Source organism: Pseudomyrmex gracilis, unplaced genomic scaffold (genome assembly GCF_002006095.1).
Source record: "Pseudomyrmex gracilis isolate BER0280 unplaced genomic scaffold, ASM200609v1 scaffold_525, whole genome shotgun sequence".
Lineage (NCBI taxonomy): Eukaryota > Metazoa > Arthropoda > Insecta > Hymenoptera > Formicidae > Pseudomyrmex > Pseudomyrmex gracilis.
Genome location: NW_018021109.1, coordinates 1 through 22,217, shown reverse-complemented (window position 1 = coordinate 22,217; position 22,217 = coordinate 1). Strand labels below are relative to the sequence as shown.

The 22,217-nt window shown below is 32.3% G+C and overlaps 1 protein-coding gene across 7 annotated transcripts; it reads left to right on the top strand.

The window, feature by feature from the left end:
- The first annotated feature begins 689 nt into the window (after positions 1 to 689).
- Positions 690 to 21,629, top strand: LOC109860974 (WD and tetratricopeptide repeats protein 1). Of its 7 annotated transcripts, none has more exons than XM_020440407.1 (15): positions 690 to 872; positions 1,158 to 1,277; positions 1,481 to 1,596; positions 1,686 to 1,816; positions 1,883 to 1,994; positions 2,152 to 2,535; positions 2,627 to 2,747; positions 5,493 to 5,669; positions 5,733 to 5,854; positions 6,143 to 6,270; positions 6,703 to 6,783; positions 9,492 to 9,634; positions 9,823 to 9,970; positions 10,169 to 10,361; positions 21,073 to 21,629. In XM_020440407.1, the coding sequence occupies exons 3-15, from the start codon at positions 1,531 to 1,533 to the stop codon at positions 21,262 to 21,264; spliced, it is 1,998 nt and encodes a 665-aa protein (XP_020295996.1). In that variant the 5' UTR covers positions 690 to 872; positions 1,158 to 1,277; positions 1,481 to 1,530; the 3' UTR covers positions 21,265 to 21,629. The 7 variants fall into 7 exon arrangements, with proteins under 7 accessions (XP_020295996.1, XP_020295993.1, XP_020295995.1 ...); XM_020440404.1 differs by having other exon boundaries at positions 690 to 959; positions 1,076 to 1,277; XM_020440406.1 differs by having other exon boundaries at positions 690 to 959; positions 1,076 to 1,282.
- Positions 21,630 to 22,217: the final 588 nt, after the last annotated feature.

The following is a 22,217-nucleotide window of genomic DNA, read 5'->3' as shown; positions in this document are numbered from 1 at the left end:
AATATACTAGACTCCCCGCTATGCCAGTGTGGCCTAGCGGAGCAGGATGTCGACCATTTATTTTTCCATTGCCCTTCACAACAAGGGACATCGGACAAGCTTCTAATAGATTTATTCCACTGCGGCTTCAGTCCGCCTATTAGCATTGCGGACGTCGCCTTTTCAGATAACATACGAGCAATGCATGTACTGTTATACTTCGCAAAATCCAGTAATATCATCCTTTAACAACCTACCTGTTATCCATTCNATATCAATCCTTCATAATTAGAACACCCATGCGTGCAGTATATAACTTACGAAAGCCTTACTCCAATATAATACACAAACATACATCTAAACTCCAATCACAAATCTTTCAAAAACGGAGCAATTTAGCCAGCGAGTGGCGTATGGACTAACCCTCAGGGTCCAAGAGCCATAAGTGCACCAAGACCAAGACCAATTGACGGTTAACTTGAATTAACGGAAGCCCAACTTGCTGAACTCGGTGTAACGCATCTTTTCTTCTTAAACATGAACTGTGATTGGTTAGCGAAGATTTGACAAAGAAGATTGAACGCGTTAAACCGAGCTCAGCAAGTCGAACTTCGGTTAATTCGAGTTAACCGCGGATTGTGAAACCGGGTCTATGAGTGGAACCGAATTGAGAGTTTCGGTGGAAACTAGACCAGAGACACATTTCCGTAAATTATGTATGTGCGTACATACATGTATACGATATACAATCTTATGTCTTATGATTTCTTATGCTTTATTGTTTATCATGTAAAATCATGATTGTGCAATTATGTGTTTAAAGTAATCGCGCACGATAGATACGTATATTTTTAACGAAAGTAAATACTTGTACGAGATGTACGAATTGTGATGTATGTAATGTTACATTCAAAATACAAAATTTTTTAAATTAAAAATTAAAGTTGAAAGTAACGAATTAAGTTTTTGCATACATTTATGTACGTATATTTATACATTTAACAATATTTACAATATTCTGGTCCAATTTCGGATAGTTTGTTACAAGAATTTATGTATGTATATAATTGTGTGTTTCATAAATCTACTTTATCAGTATCAGTATCAGTATCTTTGATAAAAGAGAATAGCACATTATAAAGATGTCTAAAATAAATACTTGAATTTTTCTTGATTAGAAATTATTTGAATAAATCAAAAGCACGCGATATTGGATGTATGTAATAGTGTGTTTCTATTGCTTATTTGATTGTGTATCAATATGCGGTGTTGAAAACAAGATTATGAAATTTCTTTGTGTAAGGTAACTCTGTATATCTATAAGCAGTGATCATTTATTTTCTTGATAAAAATGCAATTATTTGCAATTTGTAATAAACTAGATGTTAAGATAACTTGCATGTTTTACATATATTAGAACAAAATACTTATAGGTTATACATCTTTTGTTCAATTTATAAATGTTTATATATCTGTTATTTACACTTTTGTTTACTTACAGGAAATATTAATTTATATTGTGCCATAATTAGTAGTGAATTAGATATTGTAATGTTTCCTAGCATACAGAAGAAGGACTATAGAGTCCTAAACTTACTACATCAGAGAGAAATACAAGTAAGTTGAAAATTTTTCTTACTGATTATTATAGATATATACATATGTGTACATAAATTAATATGTATTGTTCTTTGTATTTAATTTAGGATTCAGTAGCAAGTATAATTCAGCAAAGACTACAAATTACTGATAATCTGATATTACGTTTAGGTTTAGAAAAAGAATTGAAAGGTCATACAGGATGTGTTAATTGTTTAGAATGGAATGAGACTGGACAGTATGTATCTGTTACATATTTTTATTTTGTAACATAGTTGATTTAATAAATATTTGTTTTATATAGAGTCCTTGCATCTGCATCAGATGATAGGAATATTGTATTATGGGATCCATTTCGTTATGAAAAAAAATTAGTACTACAGTCAGGTCATAATGGAAACATTTTCTCTGTAAAGGTAAAACATTTATTGTGCAGATTTCTTGTGTGTGTGTGTGTGTGTGTATGTGTAGCTTTTGGAAAATATTTTAAATTTCTTGCTCTTACAATGAATGTTTTTATTTTGATAATATTAATAATGAAATAATGATGTATATTTATATTTTTGTTTCTAGTTTATGCCAAAACCATATGACGATATACTGGTATCAGGTGCTGGAGACTGTAGAATTCGGATGCACAATGTCAAAACAGCTGAGCCTACATTTGTATGCAAATGTCACAAACAACGTATCAAGCGTATTGCTACTGTGCCTAGTGTGCCATTCTTGTTTTGGAGTGTAGGCGAAGATGGTCTTGTCTTGCAGTATGACGTCCGTATGCCACATGTTTGCAGAACTAATGATCAAAGTGTGCTTGTAAATCTTATATATCATATGGGTCACGGCGCAGAAGGCAAATGTATTGCTGCAAATCCAAGAAAACCTGAACTGATAGCCATCGGTGCTAACGACGCCTACATTCGTATGTATGATCGGCGAATGATCAAACTGTCACAGGTACATTTATTTATCTTCAACAAAAAAATGAGTCTTATTTTTTTATTCATTTTTTGCGCTATTTGATTAACTTGGTGTCAACATATCGTAGCTTCCTTCAATTCATCCTGCACATGAAAACACGGATTTGGTGAATACATATCGACCAAGCGATGGCGATCCGAATCCGAATGATAATATTTCACAGGATGCTGCACAATACTTCATCGCCGGTTTGTTATTTAGATATACCATATTTTTTCTATACTTTTTTCTTGTTAATCCTTAAAGGTTGTCATATAACAAAATTATGGTAATGCTATGGGGTGAAATTTCACTTCAGTGTACACTTTATTTTAGAAGTAAAAAAAGTGAAACAAATACAAATTTCGCAATTAAATGTTTTATTATTGAATATTAAAAAGTAAAGAAATTATTTAGAACGGTTATAAATAACATTGCAATGATTATTACAAGTTATTACACATTGTGCATTTAATCTCATATTTCTCTTTTCTTGGGCAAAGCCAGCATCTATTCTGTTTATCGATGTAGATAGTTTTTGCGTGATGTTTTCAATAATCTTATCAATCATTTTTAAACTTTTTTTTTAACATATTGAATGCCGAATCAATTTTAAATGATTTGCCTAAGGCGCCGGAAGGAATTATTAATGCAATGCTTTTGCCATTGCCAGTGACCTCCATGGCATTCAACGTGTTAATTTAAAAAACAAGTTTGATATTTTAGTCATTCTTTTAAAAACAGTTTTATTAGAGAAAATCCTAAGTTTAAGAAATAATTTTTTGTATTCTCATCATCACTTATTTCATTCATTTCTGTTATCATAATTTTTCTAAATTCTTTTATTTAAAAAAAGCCATATGTAAAAGTACCTGATTCCTGATAACCTAATTCCTGACAACCAAAAATAATAAATAAAAACATTTACAAAAAACTGAAATTTATTTTCTTATATCTTGAAAGCACTTCTAGAAACAACAATTCAAAACGCAAAACCAAATTAAAAATTTTGTTTTGTAACTGTAAGAAATCTTACACTTACGGTATCATAGGTGAAATATCATCCCAAACTAACTTTTTTGTTATGTTTATAAAAAAACAATTATGCAGTTACAGGAACTATCTCTCGATCTCAATAATTTTGACATATGTTAAGGTCATCCTTCTGAATAATACTATGAGATTTTAGCTGTCAGTCGTTATTGGTTAAAATATTATTAACAAAGTATCTAATGAATAGTATATGTAAATACCACTGTATATATAGGGTGTCCCATAATGACCGTCTCACCGCTCGTAGGCAAAAAGAAAGAGTTATTCTAAGACGAAAAGTCCTACATCACTTTGAAAGATTCGCAATAATTAACGAGATACGAATTAATAAAGATCCGCTAATCAGCATGCATCCAGCGTAAGGGGAGCGTAAGGACAGCCTAGTCTCGCGTGGACGCGCTGTTGCAGTGGAATGGAGAGGAGATAATAGAATAGCAAGTGCACCTATACATAAACAGCATATAAGTTGCGTTCGGGGAGCGCGTGAGAAAGACTAGGCTGTCCTTACGCTCCCCTTACGCTGGATGCACGTTGATTAGCGGATCTTTATTGATTCATATCTCATTAATTATTGCGAAGTTTTCAAAGTGGTATAGGACTTTTCGTTTTAGAATAATCCCTTCTTTTTGCCTACGAGCGGTGAGACGGTCATTATGGGACACCCTGTATATATATATATATTTTATGTTGTCAAAACTTCTGAATAGTCTCGAAATGGTTTTAGTCATCGCTCATTGTTCGCTCATTAAAAAGTTATTAATAAAAAATATAACTACATAAATGATTGTTAAAAAACAACAAAAGCTGAAAATTTGGTAAACTATAAACCCATGTGGAGCCTTGCTTTGCATGGAAAATGTGTACGTAGAGGCAGATCTCCCCTAGGCTGTGTTCGAATTTCCCATCCGAGTGTATCCGAGTGTCATTTTATCTTTGTTTCACATCTAGTGAGTGATAAAGATAAAGACTGCTTTCCTTTTAGGAGACACAGTCGACACAAGTCGACAAAAGTCATTTTGTCTTCGTTCAGTATTCAGTGAGAAACAAAGACAGAATGACTCTTGTGTCGACTTATGTCGACTGTGTCTTCTAAAAGGAAAGCAGCCAAGTATATCCGGGTGAGGAATCGGAACATAGCCCTACGGGGGAAAGAGGACTCCACTATCAAAAAACCAGACCCATAGGTTTAGGTTGCTTTTCGCTTTGCATAGAAAGTGTACGCGTGGAGACTTCCCTCTACGGAGGAGCACCACTATCAAAAAATTAGATATAGGTTTGGACTAAACCTCGTTTTACGTGAAAAGTTGTAAACTTGGAACTATGTGGAACTTTGCCTCGATTTTAGCCGTCGCTTGTTGCAGCAAAATTTTTTACGGGTTTTCAACCCTTCTCAGGGGGGTCTGCCTCCACGTACACACTTTTTATGCGAAGCGAAGATCAACCTAAACCTAAACCTAAACCTATGTTTGTGTTCTATATGAGTACACTTTTCTAATTTCACATCGTATAACTTTCTTGCCAAATAGAGCAGATAATGACAATTATATCTTACTTTTCAAACTTTTTCTGATAATAACTCTTTAATGAACAACGATCGCCGGCTAAACTTTTCACAATATCACTCAGGATGATAACCTTGATAACGTGTTAAAATTGTTAAGATTGGGAAGTGATTTCTACTGTATATTTACTAAAAGCATATGGAACAATTGATTTGTTTTATGATAATGTCATTATTGATTGTATAAATAAATATCTATAAAATTGGTGTTGCCAAAAAGGTTGCATTTTTTTAATAACATTAAATCGAAATCCACGTAAAGTGAAATTTCATCCATAATAGCTTTTAAGGATTAATTATTGATTTGATGGAGAGACTAATTTACTTTAATATTAAATAGGTCATCTACGTTTCCGTGACAGTAATAATAAAAGTATTACAACTACTTATTTGACGTTTAGCCATGATGGAAATGAATTACTTGTAAATATGGGTGGTGAACAGATTTACTTATTCGATATTACTGATTCAACCAATTCAAGAATATTTTATGATGGTTCATTTAGAGAACATCCAGGTAATGTTTTATAATTTTATCGCCTTTTCTGTCTTCAGTAGACAATTATCTTTTTTTCGCTAGATTTAATCGAACGACAATTGCAAAGGCATTATGTGCAACAAAACAAAGTAGACAACACTGATAATTTTGCTGATATAAATGTAAAGAATTTGCCACCACATGTTGAAGAATTAAAACGCGAAGTAAGTTATTTTTACTTTTATACTATTTCTTATCTCTAGATATCAAATTCACATTTGAAAGTATGTTGCATTTTCCAAAATAATCTTATAGTCTCATCTTTCTTAATATTGAATTTCTAAAAGCAAATGTTATATATCTTAACACAAACTTTTTTCTTATCTTTCTATTTTTACTTGTGCGCGCACTCACGCAACGCAACACACATACGCGCGCGCGCGCGCCCACACACACACACACACACATTGTATTATGATTAACATAATATTTTCATTAATTTTAATTACCAGGCAAATGAAGGTTATGAGGAAAAGAAATATTCCCTAGCGATTAAGTTGTATAATAAAGCAATTATTCATTGTCCAACAGCAGCGACATTATTCGCCAATCGGGCAGCTGCTTACATGAAACGTAGATGGTAATTATTTTGACTTTATTAATATTTTCAGCATCACAATATAGTTAAAATTTATATTGTGCATGTAAAAAACAAATAATTTAGTAAACAAGTATAAAATGTTTAACCCTCAACGGACGGCGTGTTTTTCGGCACCTTAATTCGCCGGACATGGGTCGTTTTCGTCTCTCTTGGGCTTTTTAAAAATATTAAATAATATTATTTCTTAAAAAATCTGAAACAATGTGTATATACTCTTTAAACTGTCTATTTTAAGACACCATCATTAAATTTAGTGAAAAAAAAAGTTTTAATTCATAATTTTTAGCAAATATGACAACAAGAAACTTACTTTTTNCAGAAAATAATTTTGCTCCAGACGAAAATGACCCATGTCTGTCCATTGAGGGTTAATATTTTTATATGTGCATAAGATATATATAATATGTTTAGGGATGGTGATATTTATGCCGCTTTACAAGATTGTAAGACAACGTTACTTCTTGATCCGGAACATGTAAAAGCTCATTTTAGGTAATGGTGATAAGCATTAATCATTATACATTATAATATAATCATTATACATTATAATCATTCACATATTTGGAGAAATGTGTTCACTTAGATGAAAAAAATTGCATAGATTTCTTGCGCTAGGTATCATTTTTTTTCTATTTGCATGTATACATATGTATGTACGTATGTATGTATATACAGAATGTCTCTAAAGTCTGATCCAACCTCTGGATTTGAGAAACGACGTTATGGAAAAATTTCAGACAAAAGTTGTAGGATATCAGGAAAGACAGATAATGAAAATATAGATTTGACCTTAAGTGACCTTTTCAATGCTAGGTTAATGTGATCGATGTTTTCTTAAATAGAAAATTCCCCCGTTTTTTATTGCATATTTTTGTAATCTTTGTTGAGACGTTTCTAAAATATTAACTACTTGCATGTTTTATGTCTTTCCCAAGATATGAAGCTTTGAAGTTGACACTCCCGGGATTTCTATTACTCGACGTACACCGCAGGGAAGTTTCATTTTGAGTATCTTATGCAAATGGAAGTCAGTGGTGTTCATTTTGAGCATTTTTTGCAGTAACAGCAAGAAAATATCTAATTATCGTAATGCAAAAGGAAAAAGAAAAAGATTAGTGAAAAGAGAGAAAGAGAATTTTGATTGAAGAAACATATGTACACGTAAAATCGATCCTTTTTCGGGCCACTACATGATGTACAAATCCGACCGAACAACTTCCCCGCGGTGTATATCGAGTAATGCGAATGTCGGCTGTATGTCAACTTCAAAGCTTCATATTTGGGAATGACTTGTGCAAAAGACGCAAGTAGCGTTTTGGAAACGTCTTGACAAGAGTTACAAGAATATGCTATAAAAAATTGGGAGTTTCATTTAAGAAAACATTGATCACGTTGACTTGATCTTGAAAAGATCACTAAAGATCAAATCTATATTTTCATCATCTGTCTCTGCTAATATCGGCTGTGTTCCGATATTCACTGCCAGTACTAAAAATTTATACTTCACGTGACAAGTGCTATAGATTTCCAGTACTGGTAGTTAATATCGGAACGCAGTCATCGTTCTTTTGTCTGCAACGTTTTTCAATATCAAAAGCCGCTTCCAAGACTCAAGGATTGAGTCAAACTTTAAAGACACCTTGTATAATACATATATTGTATATACATATATATGTATAATATTTTATATATATAATATGGATATGTATGTAATATGTATATACAGAACATATATGTGTATATATGTGTGCGTGCGTGCGTATGTGTGTATGCGCGCGCGCGCACACACCCGTTCTTTATATTTAACAATTATTTTTTTATATACTAGCACAACACAAACGCGAGCTACGCGCACGCTAGTATTTTTATTTTAACGTGTTCTATCAGTGTGACCATTACGTGTCACCGCAATGACAGCTAGTATATATGCATACGACATGAGCCAAGAAACGTATCCAAAGACGTCACCGAGAGACATCCAATCAGCATCACAAAAAAGTGGCAACAATCAAGATCAAAAGAATCGATTGTGATTATTTATACACGCTTTTTCTGGTCTGATACATATAGTCAAAACTGTGTATATGTATATTGTCATGCTAAGAACGCACAATACACACACACACACACATATATATATACACATATGTATATACAGGGTGTTCGACAATTGATGTAACATCTCTCGTAGGCAAGTAGAAAGAATAAAACTGAGTCGAAAAGTCTTATACCATTTTGCGAGAATTGTAATAATTACCGAAATCTTAATTAACAAGATCCGCGAATAAGCATGCATCAGGCTGTCTTACACACGTAAGACAGCCTGGCGCGCTTCGCGCGCTTACGATGTTATCCGTAGCAACGTATGGGAGGAGCTAATATAACAGCATATACTAAAACATATACGTATGATTTGTTTTTTTTTCACTGAATATATGATAGAACTAGTTGCATTAATTCTACGAAAAAGAACAAACTAATAATAAAAGGTAACCGCGCGAAGTGCACCGGGCTGTCTTGCCTTACGCGCGTAAGACAGTCTGATGCATGCTTATTCGAGGATTTTTGTTAATTAAGATTTCGGTAATTTTTGCAATTTGCGCAAAATGGAATAGGATTTTTTGACTCAGTTTTACTTCTTTTACCTGCCTACGAGAAATGTTACACCAATTGTCAAACATCCTGTATACACAGTTTAAAAAAAAACAATTGCTTTATTTTCAAAAGACAATACATACAAGAATAAAGTATAGAATACTAAATTTAACCCTTCAAGGCCAGATGTGAGTCTCTCAGTCAAAAATTACCCACTCAAAAATTGCGCATCAGCGTTTCTAGAAAAAAAACCAGGTTTTCTTAAACGTTTATATCTTCGAAACTACTACAGATTTTTTTAATTTATTTATTTGGTTTTTGCTTGACGCAGAATTGTTCAAACTTTTGATTCAAAAAACAAAATTAAAAATATATTGATTTTTTGCGAAGATATTCGATCTTATAGTCACATAGGTCTCACAGATCCGGTTTGGCCAACTAGGCATCATTTTTGTGGTCTGGTCACGAAGAGTTAAGTTTGTTTTAAAATAGCTTAATATTTTATTATTCCACAATATTTTTTCAAGTCGTTGTTGCGCTTGTGAAAAAATAAGACACACACTCTCGTTGAATTTTGTTATTGTAACTTAATTATATGTGTATAGAATGGCGCGTTGTCTGTTTGATTTAAATCGCGCGAGTGAAGCAGACAGAGTACTCAGTAGCTTTCAACAGAAATTTCCGGAATACACTTCTGCTTCAACATATAAAGCATTGCAGAATGATGTAACAAAAGCTATCGATGCCGGTAATTTATTTTCTTGTGTGATCTTATTATTTTATATATAAGATAATATATTACCTAATATATATATATATATATATATATATATATATGATCTAACCTGATCCTATATATCTTACATATACACGCGCGATTAAGTATATTAGTATTTATAATTAAATTAAATATATATCATGTTTTTTCTTATTTAGGAAGAGATGTTACACAAACTAATCAAGTATATTACTCTCTATCAGAATGTGAACAAAAATGGAGACGAAATGCAATTGATTACAAAATGAGATTTTGCGGTCATTGTAATACTACAACCGATATAAAAGAGGCAAACTTCTTTGGAAAGTAAATAAATTTTTATAATACATTAGTGAGCACATAGTAGCAGTAATTATTCTTGAACAAATTGTTTTAATTATAGCTTTTAATTATATAGCTTTAGTTATAGCTATAAATCTTTGTTTCTTTTTCTTATTTTGAGAGTTTAAAAACTCACGTGAATTATGTATTTTGATAATTGTACACATTATTATCTATTTTAAGCAATGGCCAGTATATAGTGGCTGGATCAGATGATGGTTCCTTTTTCATTTGGGATTATAATACTAGCAATATCTTACGTATACTTCGAGGAGATAATAAAATTGTCAATTGTTTACAACCACATCCATCTACCTGCTTGTTAGCCACCAGCGGTATCGAGTCAGTAATTAGATTGTGGAGTCCACTACCAGAGGTAAATCAATATTTTCTTTCTTACTAATGTATATATGTAAGAACGTGTTAAGGCCATTGCACGTAGCAAAAATTTAGACGTAGTCGCAAGGTCGTAAGCAAATCGACCAATCGCTGGCCAGCATTCCAACTAATGTAAGATAATACTGGTCTGTAATTGGTTAAATTGCTTACGACCTTACGGTTACGGCTAAAATTTTTTCACGTGTAATGGCCCTTATATCGATAATTATATATTTTTCCGCTCGTGAAATTCAACAAATGAAAAGAGGGCTAATACGAGCTGTAAACAGAGTGTCTATATTTTAATGATTTGTTTAATGTTTAACGTTAAACGTTTTAATCCGTATTAGGATCTTCTTCACCGACAATCTATTTGAAATTACAATAAAAAATTACAAAAATGTTTGTCTTTTTGGAAAGTTAATAGAAATAAGCGATTCACAAATGGATGCATTACACAATTATAACTCAATTAAAATAAAGATAGGAAGAACTCAGTCCTAATCAGCTGTACTGCAATAGTTGTTCACAAAAACTAAACTTGCTGAACGGTAAACTCGATGTCAAGACTATGCAGACATCACTATCTTCCCGTGACAACTGATAGACTGTGAGTTGCAACCTTTACACTTGTCATACATGTAACGGTCTTCCCACAATACTCGCAAACGAACAAATAATGATTATGTTGTTTTGTATAATTTAAAACATGCAAATACGGTTTTAACTGATCCGTCCGACATGACGTTGATTGAAACGTTTTGTAACTCTAGGGTAGATGTGCACCATTTGTGGCCGCTTTTTCATGTATTTTAATATGGTAAGCATATATTAGGTTAGTTTTATTACAATGAATAAAGTTGGCAATGACAGAGTTATGTTTTTACTATTAGCAATAGTAAAAACATAACTCCACAGTTTATTTATGTCGTTTAATATAAATATGGTGTGTAAATGTGTAAGCATTTAGAAACCCAGCAAACAATTTCTGTTTTTGACAATTTCGGCGCAGATCTTGGCAACAGAAAGTGTTTGCAGAAATGCTACAATACGGAAACACCGCCAAAACTGTTAGCACACAGAAAAAAAACGCAACAACTCTGTTGATAAATACATGAGGGTATTGCGGCCAAAACAATCCCATATATGTCAGTGAAATTNACAACAAATAGATGGTCGATTGCAAGCAGATCTGCTTTTAGCAATACTGTGACCAAACAGTCCGCAAAACCGTACCAGAGATCTGTTTACGACAAAAGTCGGGTNGATCTGTTAAACACATTGACGACAGATTGCCACCAAACGCCAAGCAGCTTTGTTCGTGTATACGTGCAGACTGTTTGCAATTTGGCGCCAACAGACGATGATCAAACCTATTCCGGATTTTGGCTTCACTTTGGCGATAATTTGACTTCGCTTTGCTTGTGGCAGACTCTGTCATCATTTTGGTCGCATTTTGACATTTCACATGTTGACAGACATGGTTACCAAACCATATCCTACTGAGGACAGATGGATATGGTTTTGTAACCAAAATGTTTGCTGGGAAAGTCCTACATCCTTAAAACATTGCTTAACGCACTACCAGTAAATAAACAATTAATTACTAATTAGATACAAGCATAGCTGAAGTTTTATGCATACTTAAGTTTTCATAAGAAATATTTTTGAGATTCAAACGATAATTGTAAGGATATAACCTACAATATGCTAGAAATAACTACTGACCACAAATGGTACATTGAAAATGTAATTGCACCATTTTTGGTCACAAAATAGCTACAAATGGCACACGGTAAAGCCATTTTTGGTTGATAGGTATTCTTTGGAATTTAATCGTATATTAACTGTTGTAAAATTGTTATTTCAAAGTTTAAATTAGTTTTTGCTTGTAATTTATCACAAATATATTTTATTTTTTAAATTTATTTTAAACGTCTAAATTATTACACGGAATAATTCAAATTGAATTCCAATTCAAAACTTCATCTACAATAGAATGCTTGGTTTGTATGTTAAGTAAAATACTCGAATTACCTTCCTATGGAAATTAAAAAGTCTATTGCAAAAAGAACACCTCGGCCAGGAGTCGTCTGGACCACCCGATTATCGTGCGGATGTCTTCTCATTTCGGCTATCGAGGCACTAGATGTATTTCTCGCCTTATTGAGGGGATAATTTGATTATTTAATCTTATATAAGATGCAAACCAAGTATCTTAGATAAATTTTCAAATTGGAATTTAATTCGAATTATTACGTGTAATAATTTACACGTTTAAGAGAAATTTAAAAAATTTAGAGTTTGCTTTAACATCTTGCGTTGACTCAATATTGTTTCTTTGTTCGATTATTATGTACCATATTATTATATACCATAGGAGCCAAATTCACTCTTAAATTTGAATTTTTTAATGGTTTATTGCTATTATTATTTTGTATCATAATTACTCTGATAGGAAAACATAAAATTATGTGACGAAATGTTGCACTAAAATTGTAATTTGCAATTATACAGATATATTTTAGGAAATAGATGTAAAAACATTGATCTTTTATAAAATATTTGCAGTTGTTTGCAAAATTACTTTTTAAATATTATTTCGACAAACGAATAACAATATGGCGAATCATCTTAGCAGTATATTTGCAAAATTAATTTCAAAAAGAAATTGTCCAATAATTGAGGAAAAAATTTCAGCTATAGGATGTTTAAAATATGTAGAAATATATAATTGCATATGAAGAAATCAATTTAATTCATGTATATACTTATGGAAATGCATAACGACTTTTTCGCAATTTTTGACAAATATTATTTACAAAATTTTATTTCGACAAAACTGTTGCGTTATGGCGAATCATCTTAGTGCAATCATTGCAGGATCGTCGTTATTCATGATGCCATTTTTACAATTTGCCTATTAGGATACTGCTTAAAAAGAAACGTTTGTAATCACTTAAAAGTCACAAACTTTTCTTGTTATTGTCGTATGGACAATTCTTAATCATAAAATTGACTGGCCATAAATAGAACATTAAATGGCCAATAATGGTGCAAATGTGGTCACAAATGATGCAAAATGGACTTTCACAATAATTTATTGATTTCTTTTGCAATTACACTTTAAACATTATTTAACTTGTCACTATTTGATTTGTTATATATATTTTAGATTATATTGATACGTTTTGAATTTTTATTTATGTAGTTTTTATTAAGTTTTATGTCATTAAGAGGGTACTGGATATCGACTATAGAGACCTGTAAACCGTTTTTATAACGTTTTTATAACTTAAATTTCTTTATTTTCTAATTTTATTTACTGCACAACATTAAAAGCGCTTCTACAGAAGCAAATAAATATAAAAAACTTAATAAAGCTTTTGAAAATGGATATATAATGCTTTTTTGAACTCGTTTTTTTATTCATAATGACAGTATATGGTATCAGATATACGTCATCACACTGACATTGTTCTCATCAAGTAGATAGTCAAGCCATAATCTGAATGTCTCATTAGATTTTTTTGTCGTACTTGTTGCGCTTGTTCATTGTAAATATGTACATAAGCTTAGAAATAATTCTACATACATGAATATATGGTGAGATTATAGAAGAGAACTGTATACAAAAAATTTTATGCTGAATCTTGACATTCCAAAGAACAAGCGCCAATTCTTAGCACAATTTACTTATTTCTGTAGAAGCATTTTAGATTTAATGCAGTAAATACGACACCAAACGTCATAGAAGAAACGTCGGTTTACAAGGTCTCAATAGTCGGTACCCTCTTAAATGATACAAAAATCTTTAAAGTGGCCACAAATGGTGCATCTACCCTATATGGATCATTTTGGAGACGGATCTTTTGAAAAAAGACGCTTCTGAATCCAACATTTTTGTATCATGCTATTTAACATTATGATCTATATCTATTTTATGTTGAGTAACGACAAACATTTATCAATATAGCGATTTATTTGGTTTCTGTGTTTCGATACTCTGGTCTTAACCCTTCTTTGCATGATGATGGAAATTTTAATCATAACATTTAGTGAAGAAAAAAAGGTACTCAAAAACTGTAAACTGTAAATTTGTTGATTGACCCTGATTTATTTTAAAAAAATAGAAAAAATCATGCAAAGAAGGGTTAAGTTTCCTCAAAGTTTGGCCCACAGGCATCGCAATCATTACGTATATTCTAACTTATGAACTACATTTTTCTGTTGTTCGCGTTCAACCGGATCTTTGATAGTTCTAATAAATTTGTTCAATTTATTGACTTCTTTACGCCAACAAAGTTTCCTCTTCTTCCCTCAGTGATTTTCAAATTGTTTGTAATATTTTATTAATACAAAGTACGACGAAAAAATTTTTTACACTTTTAGAAGTCACTGAGAATTCCAGATTTTCTGATTTTCCATTGGATGAATTAATTTTGTTGATAATTAAATATTTTAAGCAATTATTTATAACTTTAAAGATTAAATCCAACAAATAATTGTTAGGGATGAATATGTTGATTATAAATTTTAAGTTCTTTTCTTGAAACACAGGATGAGATAACAAAGTTCTTTCTACCATTCCAATGGTAGAACTAATAAAATAGGATGGTACTTATTTTATGAGAGATGGTGTGTGAAGAATGATAATTCAAAGATCTACCTGAAAACGTAAACTTGTGAAACCAATTGCACTAAATTTTGTTGTTGTTAAACACAATTGATTTAACATCTAAAAAGCTCACAGAGGTACCATCCTATGTCTCAATTGTGAATTTCAAACTGTCATTATAACAATTAAAATTATCTAATAAATAGTCCACATCATTGCTCAGCACGGGTAAAATAACGTCATTCACGTATCTAAACTAAAAGTAGGTTTAAATTTTAATTTTTTTAATACAGATTTTTTTAAATTTTATATCACTATCTGCTATGATGAGAGATAACGGTAAATCCATCGGAACCCCCCCCCCCTCCTCGTAAGTTTGTTTATATATACATATATACATTGTTGAATATACAGAGTGACAAAAAAGTACCGGAACACCTGAATATGTCAGAAAATATAAGTTTTACAGAAAAGTGTTACAGACAAAAGTAATATGGTTTAAAAAGATCTATTTACTGATTGTATTATTGTGACCTTGGATTGCGCTGCCATGATCAGGTTAAAGTCACATAAATTTTTTTAAATGAAATTTCCTATTTTTTATTGCAGATTCTTATAGCCTAACTCAAGAGTTTCCCAAAACACTATAATAAAGTTTATTTTCATTAAGTACTTTTTGACTTATGAGAGTTGATTATCAAAGTACCGCCGGTATTTTTTCTACGAAGATGATATCAATAGAAACGAATTTTGTGAGTTCATGATGCAGAGAATTGACAAAGAACCTAACTTCTTATTCAAAATAGTTTTTTTTGGATAAAGCAACATTTGAAATGAATGATAACGCCAATATATAATGCTAGCGCTCACACACACCAGAGCGCGTGGCTCACTGACGTGCGCCTGGCTAAAGGTCGGCGCTAATTGGCCTGATTTACTCGATAATTACTCCTTTATTATAAATAATAGAAAAAAATGGTTCAAGACTTTTCGACTCAATTTTACTACTTCTACTTGCCTAAGAGAGATGTCACACCAATTCTGGGACACCCTGTATATATATACATGCATGTTTCTGCACAAACATGCTGCGATCGGCTCTTAAATATAATCTTATATAATTCATAGAATTTTCAAGGAGTCTAAGAATGTAATTGAAAATTCCACATGTTCAATACATGTGATCGAAACGTTTGACGTTAAACATTGAACCAATCCTTTAAACACGGACATCCTGTTTACGGCTCGTATTTGCCTTCTTTTTATTGGTTGATAATTATATTGTTCAAGTAAAAGTGCAAGTTTATCCATTTTTAGCATATATATATATATATATGTATAAATGACTGTATATATGTATATATATACAGTCAAACTTCGATAACTCGAGCCTCTATAACTCGAAAACCTATATAGAACGAAAATTTTGTTCATTTCCTTGCGTTCCGCGAAAAGGAAAAAATGAACTTCGATAAGTCGAAACCTCTACAACTCGACGATTTTAGCTCTTCCCTTGAGATGCGAGTTATTGAGGTTCGACTATATATATATATACACTGTTGCGTCGTTTTTCAAAAAAAATCTCAGTAAAACAGGACAGTTCAGCATCCTTTTAAGATACTCAGCAAACATCACATGTCAGCACGACGTGAAAGCATGTCATGTGAACAATATGTTGGTACAGTGCTGTTCAGTGATGCCACGCGTTGGCATGCTAGCAAACTGATATCATAGCATGCTAAAAATGATGAGATAAGTGACGACAGAGGTTGCCATTTTTCAATTTGACGCGCATTTCGCTTGCACAAAGCTCGCATAGAGTATTGAGCGTAACGTATTGTCGCGATGCTTGCTAGATGAACTTGCATCTGGCAGTCACAGAAACATCACGCTATGAAAGCATGCTTGCATGATGTCGACACGGTGCCACCATTTTGTTTGCTGGGTATGTTTATGCGAGCAATAACTATATGCCAGTAACTTACAAATTGTTAACTTATGCCATAAATTTCGACATTCTAGTTTGTGCTTGTTTTGCCCATAGACATATAAGAAATAGACTGCGCGTTCCATACACAGACTTATATAATAGACGGAGCATTTGTATAAGAGGAGCTGAAGACTTCATTAAAAGAGATAGAAATAGTCGTAGAGCAGTTCTCTTTTTTTCTAGCAGTGAGTTGATTGGTGGCTGCGGCAGGCCAAAGAAATGGCCGAGAGCAATGAAGATAGAGTCCGAGAATTAGTTGATAATGAAAGGTGATAGCATAGACTTGTGAGATGATTGGTCTCCCTCTCTTATTGTAAGAAAGAGAGACAATCACTCCAGCACTATTTCTATCTTTTAATGTTGTCTTCAACTTCCTCATATGAATGCTCCGTCTATTATATAAGTCTATGGTTCCGTATCTTCTCCGTGGAGAAGGACTGATCAAATCTTAGACAAGGATAGATGTTTTCACTCGTCTCTATTCTTGTTTAGTGACGCGGATAAAAAAAGTAGGAATAAGAAAGCGTAGTGAGGCGATAGCGTCGAGCGATAAAGGGACGACAGTAGTCGATTGTAGTGTTATCTGAGATGTCTCTCGAGTGAAGAACCCCCATTCCAGATGCTGAAAGACAGAGACAGAGACACGAGTGAAAGCATCTGTCTCGCTTTGAGGTCTGACTCACTTCTCCTCTCACACGCGCAGTCTATTTCTTATATGTCTATGGTTTTGCCACATGCTGAAAATCATAGACATATTAACTTAAAGACTGATCTTCTTACGTTTATACGATACTAAAGTTATTAATTGTATGTCTGTCCATAGTTTTGTCTTTATTTATTCGCAATTTTTCTAAAATTCCACATTTTCTTTTACTAATGCTTGCCGTATTTCTTTAAGAGGATGCTAAAGCGACAAGTCAAACTCGGATTTGATAGCCGCTTAGCCGCTACACTGTCCAGTAAGTAGCGCCCTCCAATAGTCAAACCGAGACGGATAGATGACAGGAAGTTTTCCAGCTATGTACACAGGCGACACTGTGTAACACAATGTCCATTAGTGTGAGAAAGAGCATATCAGTGTGTCTCACTCACACTAGTGGACACTGTTGCACAGTGTTGCCTGTGTATATAGCTGCCATAGCTGAAAAGCTCCCATAATAAAGTTAGACATATCTGATATTTGATGCTTTTGCAGTGTGTTGTATTAACATTTGAAAATGTTTTTTGAGTTTAAACCACGTTAATGTCATTTTTATATCGACGTTTCGTGAACTTTTCAGCTCACTTTATCAGGGTGATAAGTATTATACTGATAAGTATCAGGCTGCTTTTGAAACCCTAATGGGGTTTCCCTGGGGAAATATAAGCTGATAATGTTCACAAAACGTCGGTATAAAAATGACACTAACGCTATTCAAACCCGAAAAACATCTTCGAAGTTAGACATATGTGTCTTTTCGACGGTTCTGCTAAAACTGTACTAATCCTAGTTCCAAATTTCTGTTTCTTACAAGCTTCAAAATCTTTTTCTAAAACGTTCAAAATATTTGTTTATGTCTATAGGATGGAAAACTATAAACTTTTGTTTGGAATCATTTACTAATTTTGCATACGAAGTGAAAATATAGTCCACTTAGTAACGGTTTTTAACTTTTTTTCGTTTTTCTTGTATTTTTCGAGTTTTCCAGTTTTTAGTATATTTTCTTTTATTCTAGAGAAGCGCTTTTCATTCCGACCAATGAATTGTACGGTGTCGAATCGTACGATGTTGAATAAATCGGTGTTGGATAAGTTGGTGTCGAATAATTTGGTGTCGAATTGTACGGAATCGAATAATTTTGTGCCCAATAAATTTGTGCCCTGATAGGAAACCATTTACAAAATTATGTGACGAAATCTTGCACTAAAATTGTTATTTGCAATTATACAGACATATTTTAGGAAATAGATGTAAAAACATTGATCTTTTCTGAAATATTTGTAGTTGTTTGCAAAATTAATTTCCAAATACTATTTCGGCAAAAGAATAACGATATGGCGAATCATCTTAGCAGTATATTTGCAAAATTAATTTCACAAAGAAATTGTCTAATAATTGAGAAAAGAAATTCAGCTATGTGATGTTTCAAATATGTAGAAATATGATTGCATATGAAGAAATGCAAGAAATCGTCGACACTCATGATGTCATATTTGTGCAATATTTTCACAATTTGCCTATTGGAGATATATACTGTGGAAATGCATAACGACTTTTTTGCAATTTTTGACAAATATTATTTACAAAATTTTATTTTGACAAAACTGTTGCGTTATGGCGAATCATTTTAGTGCAATCATTGCAAAATCGTCACCATTTATGATGCCATTTTTGTGCAATATTTTCACAAATGTGCCTATTAGAGTGTCGAATAATTTTGTGTCCAATAATTTGGTGTCGAATTGTACTGTGGTCAAACGGAACACACCCAATTTTAACAGAAGCGCTGGCGAGACACATACCGCACGATCTAAGTTATTAATACCGCTAATAGAGAATAAGATAAGATGCCACAAGCTGTACCGCAGCACAGGAATAACGTGAAATAGCATACGCAGAAAAACGAACAAGTAAAGATTAAAAGAATATCAAATATCACGTACAAACTCAGTAAGTTAGTAGCGTCTACGCCAATGTACTTACTTGATTTGAGAGGTAGCGCTGTATTTGCTGGTGCTCCGAGTCACGCTGGACTCTCATTCGTCGCACAAAGCTTTCAACATTCCAAAGTACTTAACTTAAAAGGCTAAAACAACGGCTAAAGTCCGATTCAGCTGTTACTTAGTCGCTACGTTGTCCAGTAAGTGGTGCCCTCAGTCGAACCGAGACAAGGATAGACGTATGTGTCCGGCGCTTCTGTTAAAATTGTACTAATCGTAGTTTCAAGATTTCTTTTCTCACAAAGCTTCAAAATTCTTTTTAAAGCACTCAAAATGTTTAGTTTCTGCTGAAAATATTGGTTTTGGATTTATATGGCTAGGTTTGTAATATAAAGCAAAAATGTAGTCTCTGTAATAACAGTCTATAAACTTTTTTTCGTTTTTTTTATATTCTTATGCAAGTCTTTAGTATATTCTTTTTTTCTGGAGAAGCATTTTTCATTCCGATTAATAGTTTTTACAAAAAATTGGAATTACGAAATGTGAGTAAAACAGGACAGTTCTTCTTAAGTGAGTAAGTTTTTTTCTTGTCTGTGGTGTATATTTCGTGAAACACTGTTGTTTAGTGTCAAATCCCGTTTGGAACAGAGCGGCGTAGGATATCGCACTCAAGATCGAAAAATCATTACAATATGTTGTACACATATATTTATATATTTATATATATGTTGAATAAGTGGATAAATTATCATATAAGGTCAACTCCTTTAAAACTCAATGACTATGACATATATTGTTAAGGATATATTTACAAGTTTTAGCCATCGCTTGATTGTTAAAAAGTTATTCATACAAAATATAAAAACCTTATGCAGAAAGTTACAAATCCATGTGAAACCTTATTTCGCGGAAAAAGTATATGCGTGGAAGCAGTGTGTTCCTCTTCTCTATAGGATTCACTATCAAAAAACTGGACACATAGGTGTGAATTGAATCTTGCTGTGCGTAGAAAGTGTATGTGTATTTCGAGAAAATACATTGTCTTACGCATGGGTTTGAAACTTACCACACTTTTTAATTTTTTCCAAACACTATTTATATCATCTCAATTTATGTATAATCAGTGAATACTAATGTTTTATTATCAATGCCCTATATATTTTTGTATTACTTCATCATAAGACTGTGTATATAAAAATATGTAATTTTGTATAATATTACAAATTGTACAATATTACAAATATTAAATAAGAAAAATGTTGGATTTTTAAGTTCTTTTGTGTAGTTATTTTTTTTATGAATAACTTTTTAACAAACAACAGATAAAACAAATAAAACTTTTTTGTTATTACTTGGAAATATATCTTTAACAATATATTCAATGATTTTTGAAAGGATGAACCTGTGAATATATACCGATTTAATATTGCTAATATTAACTGGACTTGATTATAATTACAGGACGGTACTATAAATGAAAGAGACATTCAGAATTTGGATGAAGTTGCATCAGCCAATCAGTTACGCATGAACAGGGATCCTTTCGATTTGATGCTCACGAATATGGGATACAGATTGCCATATGAGTTTAATGCCGATGATGCTGAAGATCAACAAGAACAAGAGATAGCTTGGAATTGTAGACCAAGCTAAATATTATAAGATATATAAAATGGGATAGTGATTGAATATTTGGAAATTTAGCTATATTTATATGTCCATACCTACAGATACATACACATACACAGTATATTACATATTTTACACTATACTAATGTTGCGAATGAAAACTTAAGAGATAAAGCGATAATCTCTAACTATGTTATCAACTTGCAGACATATACTGCAACTTTTAACATGCGAGTCTTTAGTGTAAACAAAATGTATCACAAAATAGTTGCGCAATGATGTTAACAATAACGTAATTGTTGTTATAAGTTATAGAATAAAGAAGTTGGATAAATTTTGGATTTAACATTAAGATACACATTGAAGGGGGGAGGAAGAAGGAAGGAGAGAGAGGGGGAGGAAGGGAGGGAGGGGGAGAGAGGGAGGGAGGGAGAGAGAGAGAGAGAACGATCGCTTTATTTCTCGAGTTTTTAATATTAATTACATCACTTTTTGTCTTTCTTTATTATACATACATACATACACATACACATATATACACACAATACGAATATATCATACTTTATTTATTTTTGTACCAATATATCTTGAAGCATTTTTGTTGTGTAATAATCTGTTAAACAAAAAATAAAAAAATAAAAAAAATCTTTGTGAGAAGGCAAATAAGATAATTTTATTTGCTAGTACATTGTAGATATATTGTTAAAGATTATATATGTAAGTTAAATTATATTCTTATCTCTCAGAATTATAATATAATTCTGAGAGTTATATACTATATATTTAATAGAATACTATGATTTGGTGTTTTTGTGTAATATATATATATGTATATATATATATATATATATAATAATATATATATATATATATATATTGTTACGTCCTGGGGACTCCACGGGCCCCTTTTTCTTGCAACGTGACGCGCCGACATACAATAAATTCCGTTTTTTCTCAATAAATAACATGAATGGACT

Bases quoted from the DNA above. Each gene is read 5' to 3' on its own strand.
- LOC109860974 (XM_020440408.1), top strand. From the start codon at position 1,531: ATGTTTCCTAGCATACAGAAGAAGGACTATAGAGTCCTAAACTTACTA. The intron at 1,995-2,151 runs GTAAAACATTTA...TTTTGTTTCTAG, and splicing joins GAAACATTTTCTCTGTAAAG to TTTATGCCAAAACCATATGA. The intron at 9,971-10,168 runs GTAAATAAATTT...ATCTATTTTAAG, and splicing joins GAGGCAAACTTCTTTGGAAA to CAATGGCCAGTATATAGTGG.